The 17,545-nt window shown below is 43.3% G+C and overlaps 1 protein-coding gene across 1 annotated transcript; it reads left to right on the plus strand.

Annotated features, from left to right (window-relative positions):
• The first annotated feature begins 9,368 nt into the window (after positions 1–9,368).
• On the plus strand, positions 9,369–17,116 carry rgmd (RGM domain family, member D). The gene is made up of 3 exons (XM_073476664.1): positions 9,369–9,555; positions 12,733–13,244; positions 15,471–17,116. The coding sequence occupies exons 1-3, from the start codon at positions 9,462–9,464 to the stop codon at positions 16,155–16,157; spliced, it is 1,293 nt and encodes a 430-aa protein (XP_073332765.1). The 5' UTR covers positions 9,369–9,461; the 3' UTR covers positions 16,158–17,116.
• The last annotated feature ends 429 nt before the right edge of the window (positions 17,117–17,545 follow it).

The raw sequence follows: 17,545 nt of genomic DNA on the forward strand, positions 1-17,545 counted from the left end.
GAAGCTTGGTAGGTATTGGAAATATATTGTATCATTTCCACATTATACAGAATATCTTCTTTCTTTGCAATGGATTAGTTTTAATTCCAGACTTTAAATCAGAGCAATGGCCGATCCCCAATATGACTACCAGAAAGTGAGCTTGTTTCTACAATTTTCTGACATGCAGGTGATCCTCCGCATCCCAGCTTGACTTCCAAATCATTGAGTGTCCTCTCATCGCTCACCTACAGTACAGCGCGGCAGCTTGAGGATGCATTTGATTTGTTGCATCTTCTAAAAGAGCTTGTCCTTTCACCCGAGGCCATCGCTCTCTCTTTTTGACAGCAGCTGACAGATAGCTTTGATGCTCAAGCCACTTTGGCACCACGCTGGGTGATGAGTATGCTGTGTGCGAGGATCTGTGGCAAAAAATCTGATGTCAACTTTGGCGGGGACAATCACATGGAATTTTCTCAAGAAAAAGGGGGACACCAGAAGAGTTTGCAGTAACTCTGTGACCCTGCCAACGGATGAAAACTACACTGCATTGCCAGCTTCTCTCACTGACTCGAATTCAAACAGCTTGCAAACCCTGGTTGATACTACTGTGGCGAGCTAGCAAGTGTAAGCTACCTGCTATCTAACATAAAGAGTGACCTGTAATTTCATGCAGTAAATATAAAGATTGGTAAGGATTGTGAAAGTTTTCCAGTGATATATTGGGGCTAAAAAATCATATTTTTCCCAGGATGGGGGAATGGGGGTGGTAAATCCCCCCCTTGGGATTTATGCCCATGGTGTGGATGGGGATGACTCTGTTTGCTCTTGTCAAAAATGCACCAAAAGTTGAAATAACAAACCACAACAATAATACGAATCTTTCACAAAGCTGATTATATCATGTGTCATAAATGAGCTGAAGTGCATGGCCAATGGCTTAATCCCATTAAATGTTCCAAACTCAATTCCAAGAGAGCACACACACACATTAGAAACAATAGAAAAGCTGTTCTTAAGACTGCAGGTCACCCCCACCCAGCCCAGCTCCATCACACTCCGCCTCACACCTGCTGTGTGCCGTGAGAGGACAGAACAACTGGAGGCATGGACAGAGTGTGTGCATGTTTGTGTGTGCACAACTGGGCATGCGAGCTCTTGTGCGAATGTGTGTGTTTACGTGCGCACGGCCCTATAAGAATGCGTCAGTGCTTGTGGCACAAGGCACGGCCTCAGCTCAATTTAACTCTCCGCTGAATGCCACCGTGACGCCAGTCAGACTTTGTGTGGCCGCATACCTACGCTGAAGAAGATATGGAAAAAATCTGTGGACCAGTAAGTCCTGGAGATTACATGGCTCCTCTCAGCTCTGGCCTCAATAATGCCTCAAATCCAACGGTGCCATGTCACTGCAATTTGGGGCTTTTGTCTTTAGAGGAAAAAAAAAAGTGAATCTCCATACCATCCCACCATCACTCTCCTGATGGGTGCTGAGCATGAGCATGTGTGTGTGTGCTTGAGAGAAAACTGGTGTGTGTGCGTGTATGCGGGGAGGCATGAGAGAGGGGATTACATGTAGAAATAGAAATGGATCAACTGAAACACAACATTGGCTTGATTTTTTAATTGCCTCTCGGCTGCGACGAATGGCCGATGCAGCTGTCTGCGTGAACAGCTGCTCGCCGAAAAAGAATGGACCGAACAAACTCTGGCAGGCAGCGAAGAACAATGCCGGATGAATCATGTGCAGCCTATGAGGTATTTTGCAATTTCACAAGTTTGAAAAATGCATGCAGGATTAAGAATCACTTTTATTGGGAGTTCACATCTGCTCCGAGGCGCATTTCCCAGGGAGCTTGCAAAGATGCATTCTCTATGCTGTCTGGGCAAGACAGAAACAGTCTGGTGTGTTCCTGCGTAAAGTAAACTAAAGCAAACAATGTTTTTTTTTCTTCCTTCTGCTTTGTTAATGTGGAATATTTGAGTTTACAAGTTGCAATTTACAACTGTGGAAGAACCAGGGGGCCTGAAAGATTTGATGGAGCAGTCTGTATGGATTTCCTGCAGAATATTTGTCAGACTTGAATTAAGTACTGTTGTTTTGCTCTCTCCCTCTCCCTCAGCCCGAGGCCTTGTGGCTGACTACTCCACATCTATAAATCACCGGGAACGCATGCTTATATCCCGGAGCGAGCACGCTGAGTCAGTCTGGCAAGGTTAATCACATTCACGTCTGCTCGGCCTGTTTGCAGCAGCCAACTGATAACCAAACACACATTACGGGGCATGATCCCTCTTGTTTGCGAATTCTGCTCATATCGTTCCTTGACAGTGATGCCACATGAAAGAGTTGGATGTAGGTGAAGCTGTGGGCCCGTTGTGTGTTTTGGTGATTGTTACCAAGCATAAACAGCGGCGTCTCGGGTGTTTGAGCAACAAAAATAAAGCCAAAACACATAAAGAACGGCTGCGAAGGGAGAGAGGCAGATAGCGTCGGGGTGGGGCTGGGTGACAGAGGTGTCATTCACGTTGCACACATGCTCAGCTTACACTGGGGCCAATGGTCGGCCGCACTCATATCCTTCTGTCTGTGTGTTTGATGGACTCCTAGAGAATTGGGAAGCTTTCCAAGTGTGACACATGGTTTTCTAGCCTATGAATATCAACGAGCATAAGTGCAGCATAAGTGTGGGTGTGTTTGCGAGTGTTTCAGAATATGCGCGCGTGTGATTGTGCCGCAATCTTTTTTCCATTCAGTGCTTTTTTCTCTTCACAGAAGTGCCCTACCCAGATATGTGGGAATTAGGCCACATCGCTCACTACCATCCTGCTCTAATCAAAGTGCCGATTCTTGAAACAGACAGCTGTTGTCATGTGCCTCGATTCCAATGGCTATCTGTCCCTGTAGCTGCCCGAGTTCTTAGTTGGCCGGCTGAAGTTGCAGGGGGAACGAGGGTTAACTGCGTCCGCCAATTCAAAGTCCTGTTAGAGCAGTGCTCCAATTCACAACATACCACAAACACACTGATCCAAGGTAAGTTTCTTTTTTTTCTCCTCTCTGGCATTACTCCTAACATCCTCAGATCCATACATGCCTGAAGATGCTAATTGAGATTTCACAAAGATAAAATAATGCTACTAGGAGCACTGTTGGGCTGGTTTTGAATGTCGTTCTGCCAATGATCTGACCAATAAGAGCATAATTCACTAACATACTTGACAGTTAGATACAGCAGTTCATAAACACAAACAAAGCAGGTGATGGGTTGTTTTAAATGCATGATGCCATTTAACCATAGACGGATTGGCCTTTTCGTTAAAGTCAATGTGAGAAAACATCTGCTGAAAAGCAAAGAGTGGGGAAAAAGCAGACATATCAATTTCCCAGCATTTTGTGTGGACTCAGAGCGGTGAGTCAATCATACTTGTTGGTTGAAGTGTACACTCATGCAATGTTCCTCCATGTTTCACTGCCTTGAACCAACTCAGGCAGGAGGGAACATTCTCCGAATGCCTTCTTGGCTAAAAATCTGGTAGATCAGAATGGCTAAATTTATACACCCATGAGCTATTGTCTAACTGTCTATTCCTGGTCCAGGGTCGTTGTCTGGGTGGGCCAGGGCAGAAACAATACCAGCTGTTACAGACTAACTGAAGGACGAGCGTTATCACAAATGCATCTGCAGATTACGAGTCGAGCCGTCAGGTGTAAAGGGCAAAAGCTAAACCCACTTTTAAGATGCCACATATCGGGCTACAGTTTTGAGCTGTATGCTGTAAAGATCTGTTTAGATCTATTGAAATGAAGAAGACAGAAAAAAGTTTTCCTGATATGTATATATATATATATATATATATATATATATATCAGATATATATCTGTAAAAGCATCAGTAAAAAGAAAAAAGAGAGAACCTCGTGGAGCACTCCTATTCTTGGTGATAGCATGAGATGGTCAGAGATCTTTTTGTGAGCACCATCAAACCCAGTGAAACATCCCACTTTGAATTTTACATATAGCGTTTGGTTAGCAGTCTTTTTTTCTGTAGGCAAAGTGATATAAGACTTTAGAACAATAACTGGAAGTTGAAAAATGATAGATGAGATGAAAATATTGAGTATTAAACCTTGAGCTTGTGGGCGCAGAGGTGTTACAAAAATGTTCGTTCCTGGGAGCAAAGCCACAGGTCGTTACAAAACAATTTGTTGCCTGTTTCCATCGTGCATCATGGCTCGAATGACTAGAAGCGGTGGAGCGTCGTCATGAGAAGAGAAAAACGAGGCATGTTCAAACAAAGTTATGTGTTGGAATCGACTTCACATGCTGCTCAGTGAAGCCATACATTCAGCTGTTTTTTGCTACTTGATTTATTTGTTTGAAAAAACCTCGGCCAAGAAAAGAAAAATATTTGAGTATTCGAGATCTGGGAGAGGTTTAACCCACAAAAAACACACACACAAACACACAGGCAGGGTTTAGGTCGGAGGTCAAATGGCCCTGAACTCTCTCCCTTTAGGCTGAGGACATCAGAGGTCCCTCTGTGTGCTGCTCTCCATTTATTTTACCCATCATCCCTCATCAGGCCGGGATGACCCCGTGACCCTGGAGCTAGGGTTACCTGTCAGTTGACTGTCTATTCATGAGCATGGGGCTTGACGCTGTGTCAACATTTGCTCTGTGAGGAAGAGGAGAGGAGTTTGGATCAATGTGGAAAAGACCAAAGCAACAAAGAAAAAAAGTTAGAAAAAGTTAAAAAGACAGAATTGATTTTATTTTGAAAATCCGTTAATAAAAACCTCCCCTGCATTTGTTTCCACACACCCTGACTTTCTACACAATGACATGCATGTGTGATAATTCCTGTTTACTCAGAGGAGCACAGTAAACAGATGCCTGCATGGATACCTGTTGAGGGGTACCTACAAAAACACTCCAAAAGCCCCCCCTGTGTGTGCTGTCAGCTATCAATCAGGTTGCCGTAAGTGGGATCCTTGAGTGGAGATGCTATCAGCGCTGCCCCGTATACACTCACACCACAGTTTCCCTTATCTATGCTGAGATAACAGATCCCCTCTCACAGCGAGAGGCCTGAACCAGACACACTCGCTTTCTGCATCTCTCTCCGGCTCACTCTCTCACTCTCAGCAGTGCTATAGGCCACTTCATCTCAGACAGAGGCCCTCAGAGAGAAAAAAAACAGTCAATTTGCTCCGGTTCCTGTTTAAAATTCAATAAGTGCGTCTCTTCTATTGCAACCGTGTGGTGCTAGCGGAGGATACAGAGGGCGCGTGCTCCTTCTGATTCCAATCTCTGATGTTATCAGCCTCCAGAAGAAACATGATACATGTCTCAGTTGACTAATCTAGATGGGCATGAAATTGAACAAAAATCAGAAGCGTGACACATCAACAATTTCCTGCAACTGTACTTTTGATTATTTTGTAAACATTGCGTTTCTGGAAAAACTAAATTGTTGAAGGCTTACAGGCGCTGCTTACAGGCAAAGAGAACAGATGGTTCAGGAGCAGTGAAAATGTGCACTACAGACCTATCATATTGTATGCATCTGATTGGGTTTTAATATATATTTTGCATGTTTAACTGCATTATAAACAAGTATTCAGAGTGCTGTAAGCTGACCATGTTGTAGCGCACGTATGTGAGGTCACTGTGGTTATTTTTTGAGGACAGTGAGCTGTGGAGATGGTCCTGGACTGGCCATGTTTTCGGGCTTCCACCAGACCACAGCACGTTGGGCCTAATAACAAAAACAAGCATCCTGGTGTGGAGCTGGTCCCACAGTGTGAGGACCTTAATGAGGAACATGTGGAGCTGCCCAGACACACAGTCAGAGGAAACCCAATCCCTCACTCCCTCTTTTTCTCCCCCTTTCCTTCTCCCTTCCCCCCTTTCTCCCATTCTTTCTTGCTCACTCTCGTTTGCTTCACTCTCCACATTTTCTGTCATCTGTAGCTTTTATATGGCTGCTAAACTGCTTTTTGCTCCTCTGCTCTTGTACGTGTCAGATATTCTCAACATTTTCTTTCTACAGTCCATTGAAACCGCCTCCTTAGGCTATTTTCCCTGTCGTGCCAGAACAAGTGACCCACTGTCAGCAGGAGAAATATACCGGCCTTGTTTGTACCTGATATACACCCCCATACACAGCACCCACTCTCTTGTTTTAGAGCTGGTAGCATATACATATTGCTGGGTCATGCAATGCAATACGCTCACAAGGAAACGTGGGAAGAAAGAGGCCTTTCTCCGCCCATCAAGCCTGACAGGCAGTCTCTGGGTTTCTTTCATGTGCTGAATTCATCCTTACCGTCCACCTGGATCAATTAACTGTGTGCTTCAGTGGTCATCAGTCTCGCAGTGTGGAACCTCAGCTCATTTAGTGGACACCCAGCTTATCGAGGGCTTTGATTTTGTTGTCTTTTATTGTGTCTTTAACACTTTAACACAAAACTGAGCATTTCCTCATCTTCATCTGTTATAAATTTAAGTAAACAATGTGTTTTCTTCTGCAGGAAATGTCATCACTTCCTCCTGAAGACAAGCACTGTAACAGGTGAGACATGTCCCACAGGAACTGCCTTTAATTTGCTGCACAGCATCCAAGCCATCAACAGATCTCCCTCCTGCACTGCGTCACTGCACCCTGTCCGAGCTGTCACGGGGAATACGGAGTGTAACTCGTTTGAGGGGATTTAAAATGTGACCATAAAGCACGGCCATAAAGCAGATCAACCAAGCAAGCCTCCAAAATTAGCTGAACAAACAGAGTAAGGTAGAACCCTCTCGGGGGATAAACTTGGCACACTGGATCCAGTGTGACAGAGGCCCTTCTGGCAGCTCAGAACAATCCAAACGTTCCACTTGGGTTGAGCTGTCTTCGTTTCCCCCTCCACTATATATATCAGCCCCACATCAACATGGGCCTGTGAAGACCTTTCACAAGACTGACAGGCCACCTGAATCACACAATTGTGTGGCCGGAGGAGCCTGCATGTGTATAGAAAAACCAGTGATCCAATAACTGTCTGGGTTCACTTCTCTCTCATAAAGTCAGGAGGAGGGAGGCGCAGAGGGAGACTCACAAGCTACAAGCCAAACACCCCAGCTGCACCGAAAACAAAAGCTTTAACTTTTAATCGAAGCGCAGGAATGGAATTACGCAAACTTAAACTGTTGATTTTCTAAACACCGATATTTTATTCGGTAATTGGTTGGTGCATTAAAATTCTTTCTTTGCATGGCACTGAAACCACAGCGTGTGTCTCGGGCTGAAGGCTGCACGGTGAGTCTATGTGGCCTGCAGATGGTCCGGCCTCACAGCAGCTGTGCAAATGAAAGACGGAGTGTCGCTGAAGGAGCGAGAGAGATGGAAAGTTGGCCACAAAAGGAAAAGAGTAACACACAAGTTGCTCACTGAAAATGTAATGGAAAAATTAAATGGCGCACTGAGATTTGCTGAGAGAAAATAATCAGAGTCAGGGTATTTTCTCTGAAGTGACAAAAACAGACAATGTTTTCTGGCAGGTAAAAGCCCACTTTGAAACTAAAAAATGTCTGAAGAAAGCATTTATTGAGCTAGTCAGTGTAAGGGAGAAAACTACTGGTTATACTGTAGGTAGATACTATTAGGGTTGCAGCGATACACTGTTCTCAAGGTACACCATGGTATGAAAATCGCAGGTTATCAAATTCTACTGTATTAGTGTTAGTCAAAAAAATATTTTTCTTAAGTTTATATCAAGTTTAATGTCTGTCAGGACATAATATATTGTGTTTGTTCAACCAAAAAAACTCCTGTTTACTGTACTGTCTACTGTGATACTGTGTAAATGTCATACTGTCGCAACCCTAACTACTATATGTCTCCTATTGGGCTCCATATTTAAAGGGGCACTATGTTGTTTTGGAGAAGAATATAAAAAACTCCAAATTTTAATAATTACGTAATTAATGAGGTAATAATACAAACTCAGAATGATTTATCTTTTCCATAACTGCATAAACAAGCTGTTCTCAGAGGAAAATAAGGTCCCCCAAACACTGTTTGAAGCTAGAGAGGTGGCAGGGTCCGCCACATATAAACAAAGTAAAACAGTATGAAATTGTGTTGTCCTTTAAGATCAGTTTGTTTATTCAGTTTATTCAGTCATGAAAAGGACAAGAGTTTGTTTATTTAGTTTGTTTAGGCGTAAAAAGAAAAAAATCAGTCAGTGAAGATCTTTCTCTTCTGATTAAAACTTCTTCCCCAAAACTACAAAGTGCACCTTTAAAATATTCACTAGACAAACTAACCAAGATCTATTCTCCGAAGTTAGTTTGCACACACATTTGTCAATCACACTCTATTATTTAAGCGCTGAGTCTGGAGAGTGAGAAAACAACAGGTGGGAGAATCCTGCTTAATGCTGAAAAAACACACAAACATTTGTCCCGAGGGGGAGGGGGAGTCAAACAGGACAGTTGCTCCTGGTGCTTTGTAGTGCAAAGAGTTTAAAGATGCACTATGCGGCTTTGGGGAAGAAGTTTTAATCAGTAGAGAGAGATCTTCATTGACTGATTTATGCCTAAACAAACTAAATAAACACACTCTCTTTGTTTTCATTATTAAACTGACTAAACCAGCTGACCTTAAAGGACAACACAATTTCATACTGCTTCACTTTGTTTATATTTGGCGGACCCCGCCACCTTTCTAGCTTCAAACAGTGTTCTGAGAACAGCTTGTTTATTCAGTTATGGAAAAGGTTTAAGTTATTACTTCATTAATATTGCAAGTATTGACATTTTCAAATTTCCCCTCCAAAACTACAAAGTGCCCCTTTAATTTTCTACTGATCTGCAGGAGAAACGTTGCATTATTTGTCACTTCTGGATATACTGAATGGTCCCAAGCATGGATACGAATGCATGAATGCAAATTTATTCCGGACATGTGAAAACAAAGTTAGTTATTAAAAGGAGCAGGAAGAAGTACACACTTATTTAACCCTGCCCCTTCTCCACAGCTCAGTAATAAATCACAATCAATGTACTTACATTCCTAAGCATGGATATGTCTTATACGTGCAGATAATAGGCAGTTGTAACACCATTATAACCACAAAACCCTGCCATTCTCCGATTATAATCAGGCCAATTATAATTTCACACCCCCCCCCCCCTCCTCTCTCTCTCTCTCTGTTGTTGAAGGCTCCTTTTCCACTGTCCTCATCCCCCAGTAATTGCCACTACATGTAAATATCAAGTGGTTAGTGGAATAATTAGTGTTTCATTGGCCAGCCATCACCTCTGGGGCCCCGTCTACACTTTAGACCCCTCCCTCGTAGAGCCGCCCTGAAGACAGGGGCCCCTTTTGAATGACAGCGCTTTGGGAAGGAAGACGAATTTTTGTCTGATTTCCCGCAGCCACAGCGTCGATGAGAAGCAGTCGAGGAACTCCATTCTAACTGAATGGATTGGTATGGGGAGAAGCGGACCACAAATCACGGCTAAGCGGCAGCTTTGGGACTGTGTAACGTTGACGATGGTTTTACTTTCGCTGCTGTTTCGACCAGGTAAGTGCTGCTTCTTTTTAATTGTTTGGTTTTTTTGTGGTTGTTTCTCCAATCCGTGCTCCTCCACTCCTCTCTCTCTCTTGCTTGCTTTTGCATGCGAGACCCCGCGTCCCGCTCTCCTCCCCGGAATGGAGGTTGGGGGAAAAAAAAGTTAACTTTTCTCAAACTTTTTTAACGCCTCGAGTTTTTAAACGGTTTTTGGTGTTTAAATACAGAGCACAAGTGGCTGTTGTTTGAGGGTACTGTGAGTAATGTCCTGTTGCTGCTGCTGCTGCTGCTGCGGAGTCTCTCCAGCCTCCGACCTGACTGCGCTGCAGCACTTTGTACCGCTTTGCTAGCCGAGCAGCACGAGTTGACTCTCTTTTACGGGCGTCTTCTTGGACAAATTCCCAACCATTCCCGCATAAAACAACGACACCAAACACGCTGACATCAACCTCCTGACGGCTATCAAGTTTTTAAGGAAGCAAAAGCACCGCTGCGGTTGCGGTTTTATCAAGTCGTGCGGAGTTACGGGTTAGCTCCCAGTTAGCATAGCTCACTAGCAAACTGGCGTCCGGCAGCACCAGAGGAAAACCACCGAGCTTTGTGTTTTTTAAACCAGAAAATGCCGCTAACGTGACACCAGACGACCACCATTACTGTTCAAGGCACGAGATTAACTTTAACACACAGTTTTTTGAGTGTTTTAAGTTGTAGGTGAAGCTAAGCGGACCGTGGTATTTCCCCCTATTCATGCTTCATTTATTAACTTTGTTAGCTACCATGCATGGGTGTCCAACTTTTTGGCCTCTGAACGTGTTGGTCGCTCCTCTGTCCTCCAGCCCACAGACCACAAACCAAACACAGGCAGCAGCAGCTTGTGTTGCTTTGGATCATGAATATCAAGCATTTCATGTGATCTGGACACTTCCCTAATGTCGTGTTCACGACAAAGTTAAGATGAAAGTCTCCTGGTACTGTGAATATCAGGAATACACAGAATACTATAAGAGTATTGCTTTATTATAGATGTGTTTTAGTGCAAGTAAGTGTACTGAAATGCTTAAAATCACATGATTAACAGTTGACAAGGCTTGTGAGGTTTCAAATAATATAACAGAATTGAAGTTAATGTTGTTTATAAGGACATCAAAACTGCAAACCATCCCATCTTTGTATAATAGTTAAATTCTTACTTGTTAAAATGCTCCACAGTAAAATTGGATACCTAAAGTCCCCTGGAGGCCCCCCAGGTTCCTCTGGACTGTTTTGGTGCTTTTCATTTAACTGTAGCACCTGAAGTAGATCTAAAATTAGTGTTTTTCTTGAAGTAGTCCTTGAAAAGGAGAGCAAAATAGGGCATTAAATATGTAATACTTCATTAATACATGTACCCATGTCAGTAACATTTGTGGAGTTTGAGTGTTAACATGTAATCACTATGATTTATCCAAAGCCACCATCTCTGTAGTTTATTCAGCATCTAATCCCATCTGAAAGTGTTTGCAGCCTTGTTTTGTACTCATTTGAGCTTTCTCACAATAGCCCAGGTTGTGGAAATATAGTGCATTTAATCTCCAGCTCTAACTAAAATCTACTCATCTGTAATATACTAAATATTGTGTGTGGTCACTCTGCTCGTCCACTTTCTGTTCCCATATTCCCCACATGGTCCTCACACTTGTTGGTAGCCGACTTAAGTGCCGGAGCATAAAGACCCTTTAGGGAGATGTGTGGTTGTTGATGGCTGTGCAGGCAGTGATTGTCAAAAAGTGTCAATCACGGCGGACTTGGGTGACCTCGCAGCGAGACGGGGGAGGCCTGTTGGAATTCAGAGGAGGGATGCAGAGTGGCTCTAACTTGACCTCTCACACTCCATCTCAGTTTTATCAGGGCTCGTGTTGAAGTGCAGCGCAGCCGGGTGCATTAATCATCCTTCATGTCCCCGTCCAGTGCATCAGACGGATGTGAGAGAACAGGGAGAAATGGTGCAAAAATATTCATGTGCACTGGTGTAAAATCTCCGTGCTTATCTTGTTGGGAGATAAGATGGAGCTTTGGCATAAACAGAAGATTATTCTGTTGCAATAGAAGAGCAGTCTGATGCAACTGATCCTGGTTTTGCAGCAAAAGTGATGTGTGTTGTGGATGGTGCTTGATGCTGAGATGAGATGGAAAATACATCCACAATACAGCAGGAGTCAGCAAATGAGACGTCCCACCCAGAAGTAACACCGAGACGAACTTGATAAATATCCACACTTCTACTTCCCACAGAAATAGTTGCAGGTCTTTGTTTTCCTTGATAATAAATATCCCACTTGTGAGTCATAACTGAACAGGAAGCCCTGAATTTAGGCGATACCACCCGAATATCACATGCTGCACCTTACTGCCCCACCTCCACTCCTGCTTCCAGTTCAGACCCCGAGTTGCTGAACAAGTGTGACTCTTTGTGATACTCCTCTTGTGATCCTCTTCAAGTTAGCTTCCCCCGTGCACCGAGCCTCACCGTGCCATGCAGTGTAGCTTAATGGACTTCAATCACCTCAGCAACAGCCAAACCACATTCAGCACCCTCAGGCAAACTAACACAGGTTGGTTTCCTCCTACAGCGAGGCTGCATGCTATTTCTGTGAGGGCTAGTTTGGGGAAATAAGTTTTGACTGACTCCCGGAGCACAGTGTGGGACCATGGCCTCGTGAGCTCACGCATTTGGGTTTTAATGGCTCTCCAGATTGAGCTAAACTTGATAGTGGAAAAGTTTTGACTGCCTCGTGCACTGTGCTGAGGTAATGTATCCGTAATTGTCAGATGGATTTCAAGATTCTTGGTAGAAGGGAAACTGGATTTGTTCAGATTGTAGGGTTGCCACTATTTCCATTGTTGATTAATTTGTTGATTATTGTCTCGATTAATAAATTAGTTGTTTGGTCTATAAAATGTCAGAAATTGGTGTTGATCAGTGTTTCCTTGAAGCCGAGATGTCGTCCTCAAATGTCTTGTTTTGTCCACAACCCAAAAGGTATTCAGTTTACTGTCATCAAGGAGTAAAGAAAGCAGAAAATATTCACATTTAAGAAGCTAAAAACAGAGAATGAAAATGAGTCGAGAATCAAAAATGGTCAGAGAAATTGTGATGCATTAACGAAGTTACAGTGCAAAACGTTGATGGTCATTGTTTTTGTTTTCCAGCTCACTGCCAGCAGTGTCGAATCCAGCGCTGCAATGCAGAGTACGTGGCTTCTACCTCACCCTCTAGTGGTCTGCAGGAGGATGTGGCTCTGGATGTGGACTACTGCATCGCCTTGCGGGCCTACGCCCTGTGCACCCGGCGGCAGGCGCGCAGTTGCAGGGGCGACCTGGTCTACCACTCGGCCGTCTTCCGCATTAAGGAGTTATTCTCTCAGCACAACTGCTCCAGCGACGGGCCCACCTCCTCCGCCAAGGTCCCCAGCACGTCTCGGCCGGCCGTGTCGGAGCTGTGCGACTACGAGAATCGGGTCCTCGTGTCGGGCTCAGGCGGTCAGCAGAAGAAATATGCCCACTGTGGATTATTCGGAGACCCGCACCTACGGACTTTCCGAGACGAGTTTCAGACCTGCAAGGTGGAGGGGGCGTGGCCTCTGATTGACAACCGCTTCCTGTCGGTGCAGGTGACCAACGTGCCTGTCGTACTAGGCTCCAGCGCCACGGCAACCAGCAAGGTGAGAAGGGTTGAGAGTAGAGCTGAAATGATGAGTCGATTGACAGAAAACTGATCGACAACTGTTTTGATAATTGTCTAATCGTTTCAGTCATTTTTAAAGCAAAAAAAGGCCAAATATTCTCTGGTTTCATGTCCAAAAATGCGAAGATTTGCTGCTTTTCTTTTTCATTTGTGGCTGTAGATTACAAATCTTTAGCTTTAACAAGCAAAGTGAAGACATCACTATGGGTTCAAAGAAATTGTTAATGCCATTTTTTTCAGTGGTTTATAACTTTATTGCCTTGTGAAACCTTAAAAAAAAGCCAACCTTCAAACATTTCTTATATATCTTTTCAGTTTTGATTGTCTTTTAATATAGAGGCCTGAATATATTCAAGATTTCACAAGAAAAGAAATCAAAGATTGTCAATTTTGTGCTGATTAATGCATGGACATTTGTGATTATATTCTGCTACTTTATGTGTGATCTATCAACTTGTAACCCCACTCCTATATCCTTCAAAAAATAGATCACACACAAAAAATAATCAAAGATTAAGGAGACTAAGTTCAAAACAAACAAAATTATGGCCATATTCGGTGACCCCTTGTGGGGTTCTTTTCTCACATCCACCTACGTCCATATTAGAAATGAACACATTAAAGTAAGTTTGAAACCAATGGCCTATATGAGCAGGCTGTTTCTGAGTGCGGGCTTGCTAGCTCAAGTATTGCCATAAAGTATCAAACATGTGAAGTTAATCGTCATTCCACGGTGCCTCTCGAGCCTCCAGCATTCCTCTTGTCTTGGAGCTCCTTCAGATCTATGAGGGAAAAGAGAGAGGAGGGGAGTCCTTCAGCGGTGTTGAATCACAGACATGCTTGAGCGCTCTACCTTTAACACATGGGTGGTCATATGGTAGTGATTAACGCTCACTCAAACATTTTCCTCCACCGCCACGATGTGGAATGTTTTTTCACCCCTCTGGTCAAATAATTAACTGGCCGATTTTTGTGTAAATATGAAATAATGTGGAAAAATAAAGGAATAATTGGCAGCAGCGAGGGTTTTTGATTCTGTTAATTGAGTGGGCTGATTTTGCACCAAAGTTTTCAGAACAAACTCTTTGAAAAGCATTCACAGTGTGTTCTGGGTTTGCAGCCCTTGTAGTGTGGATATTGTCTGTGCCAGCACCCGCATGCCCCCATCATGCTTTTGGAGTTGTTTGCAACTGCCAGACTTAAGACAGGAAATCATCCATCAAATACAGTATCCCCGTAAGTGTAAACTCAACCACAGCCACCGCTTTGTCAAGATACTTTGAAGAAACAGAGGTTAGGACACAGTGTTTCAGAGCTCAGCTGGAATACAAATCACAGTCAGTCACTGAATAAGAACGAGCAGTGCCAGCGCAGGAGAAGTGTTGGAAGATACATGGAGATTTGAGGCTGTTACGAAACCGTCCTGTGTGAGCCAGCACTCAGGGAAGACTGGTGGAGTTTAGTGCTTACAATCTGTTTTAGATGAGAAAGGATTTGTGATAGTGGAGACACCACAATGTTTTAATTTGTGGTTTGTTTGAGTGATAACAATCCAGTGGACAGTTGACAGCCGTCCTTTGAACATTTTGCAGCAAGAGGGAGAATCATTGCCACACAGTGAAAAGGGCCAATTTGGGCTATAAACATCTCTCACAGCAGTTTCCTGCTGCCACCTTGTGGCTTTAATCAGTACTGCTGTTAGTCAAGATTCATGTAGGCATCCTTTGTAGCACAACTCATTTATATTTCAGCAAAGATGTGACCTTGTGGCTCATTTACTAGTTTAAGGCTGCAAGTAACAATTATTTTAATTGATGGCTAATCTGATAGTTATTGTCTCGATTAGTTGTCCTGTCTATAAAATGTCAGAAAAAAGTGCAACTCAGTGTTTCCCAAAGCCCAAGATGTCATTCTCAAATGTGTTGTTTTGTCCACAACCCAAAGATATTGAGTTTACTGTCATCACGGAGTAAAGAAAGCAGAAAATGTTCAACCTTTAAGAAGCTGAAAACAGAGAATTTTTTTTTTCCTTAAAACAACTACCCAGACTGATCAATTGATTAATAGTTGACAACTAATTGATTAATTTTTGCAGCTATATATCAGCTGCTTTATGTAAGGAAGAATATTCAAACTGTATGGTCGTAAAATTATAATGGTAAAATGCTGAAGTCTTACTTAATACTTTTTTCACTTATTTCAGATCACAGTGATCTTCAAGTCATACCACGGCTGTACAGATCAGAAGGTGTACCAGGCCACCACAGAAGATCTGCCGCTGGCCTTTCAGGATGGCACTCGCAGTGGTGGTGAGAGCGGCAGCCTGACCATTGTAGAGCGCGGCGGCTCCGGGGTTGGCCGGCAGGTAAAGATCCAGGCCCGTTACATCGGCACTTCCATCATCGTCCGGCGCGTGGGTAGCTACCTGACCTTCGCCATCCGCATGCCAGAGGACACCCTGGACTTCTCAGAGGACAATGGCGGCCTGCAGCTCTGCCTGCACGGTTGCCCACGCAATGAGCTCATCAAAGAGCACACGCTGGGCCGTCAGAGCCAGCAGCCCCGTCTGCAGGGCACCAACACAGAGCTGGGTCCTCTGCGGCCTCCTCACCAGGTCTACACAGTGGAGCGGGCCACGGCCAAGTGTAGAGAGACTCTGCAGGTGGAGGACGTGTACTTTCAGTCCTGCGTGTTTGACTTGCTGACCACAGGAGACCCTGAGTTCTCTATGGCAGCGTATGGCGCCCTGGAGGATTTAAAGGCGCTGCCTCCCAGTAAACTGAAGCAGAACTCCCCGAGGACTCCTCCTCTTCCTAACCGAGGGGTGTCACACACGGCAGCCAGTGGCTCCCTGCTCTCACTCCTACTCCTCATTGTGCTGCTTTTGTGAAAAATAAAATAAATATAAATGATTTTTAAAAAGAGAAACGAGGAGACAAACAAAACGTGGAAGCATTGCCAGCTTGAGGAAAGAGTGACTAGAGCTCAGACATATGTATTTGTAATTTTTTTTTTTTTAATTTGTGAATGTTGTGATCTTTTTCTGTTTTTGTCATTTGAAGGATTCCCCTGTCATAATAGATGGCATATCTTCCCACTTCACATTTTCATGGGTCACATCATTTCAAGAAAAAACATTTGATACATGAAATCATTTGGTTGAAGTACAACATGCTCACCATTCTCACGTACATACAGTTAATTGGTTTACAGCAGTCTTTAACAAGGTTAACTCCATCAGTATGTGTGCTGACGTCAAGGCAGCTAAGCAGAATTTAGTTGTTTTTTTTTTTGTAAATATTTTGTTTTTACTGAGAAAATGTACAACGTCCAAACACTCCACCGTGAATGAAACTGCATACGTAACTCCAATGTGGCTTCTAGATCCTGTATAATCCAGTAATATCAATAGCACTTAACGGTTTTAACAGCAAGTTTTGTGTATTTAAATGTTCCTCCTTTGTCTGCTTCAACTGTTGTTTCAGAAATTGGCACGTTAAATACACAGGATCCAACAACTGTATGTAAAAACTACCTATCCATAATATATGATGTGTCAGTGTGATTTTCAACAGTTCTCATCTTCTGTGAAACACTCCCTCTTCAAGCTGTTCGGCTTCCAGTTTTTAAAGGTTAAAAAAAAACACAAATCTTTATATAATAATATATTAAGAGAGTGTATATATGTGTTTTATATTGTGTACATTTGCCTGTGTATAGATGTTTTAACTGTAATATGTTTTACATTTGTTGTGTTTAGTAGGTTATTTTGAGACATTGTAAGAAAAGTAAACTAATACGTGTTGTGTTGGATATGTAATTTTCTGTATTAAAGTGTTGGACACTCCAGAACAAGGTCTGTTTTTCCTCTTTTTTGTCGCTCTTGTACTGTTTTCTTGGACAGAGGATGGAGTTTTTTTTCCTAGCACATTATATCATGATGAACTGGAATGGCACTAGAGCGCATGCCTCTGCCAAAGCAGTCCCCTGTAATTAAATTAAGCCTAATCCAATATCAGACTTGATAGTCCTGTATCACTCATAACCATGATTTACGCTCACCACATCTTAAACAGTCAACCGCTGTGACGACAAAACAATGCAGATGGAATCATAATCTCCATGGTGTTATGGAGGAATGATGGGTTGATTTAACAAAGAGAAAAACAGTGTTAAAGAAAGTGAGAGACAATTCCTGGATCCGTCCCTTTATCTAGATCTGCACTAAAAGTTAATGATATCTATTCTGGGCCGAGACCCGTTCTCCATCCAAGTTTC

The sequence above is a fragment of the Pagrus major genome, chromosome 11, assembly GCF_040436345.1.
Source record: "Pagrus major chromosome 11, Pma_NU_1.0".
NCBI classification, from domain to species: domain Eukaryota; kingdom Metazoa; phylum Chordata; class Actinopteri; order Spariformes; family Sparidae; genus Pagrus; species Pagrus major.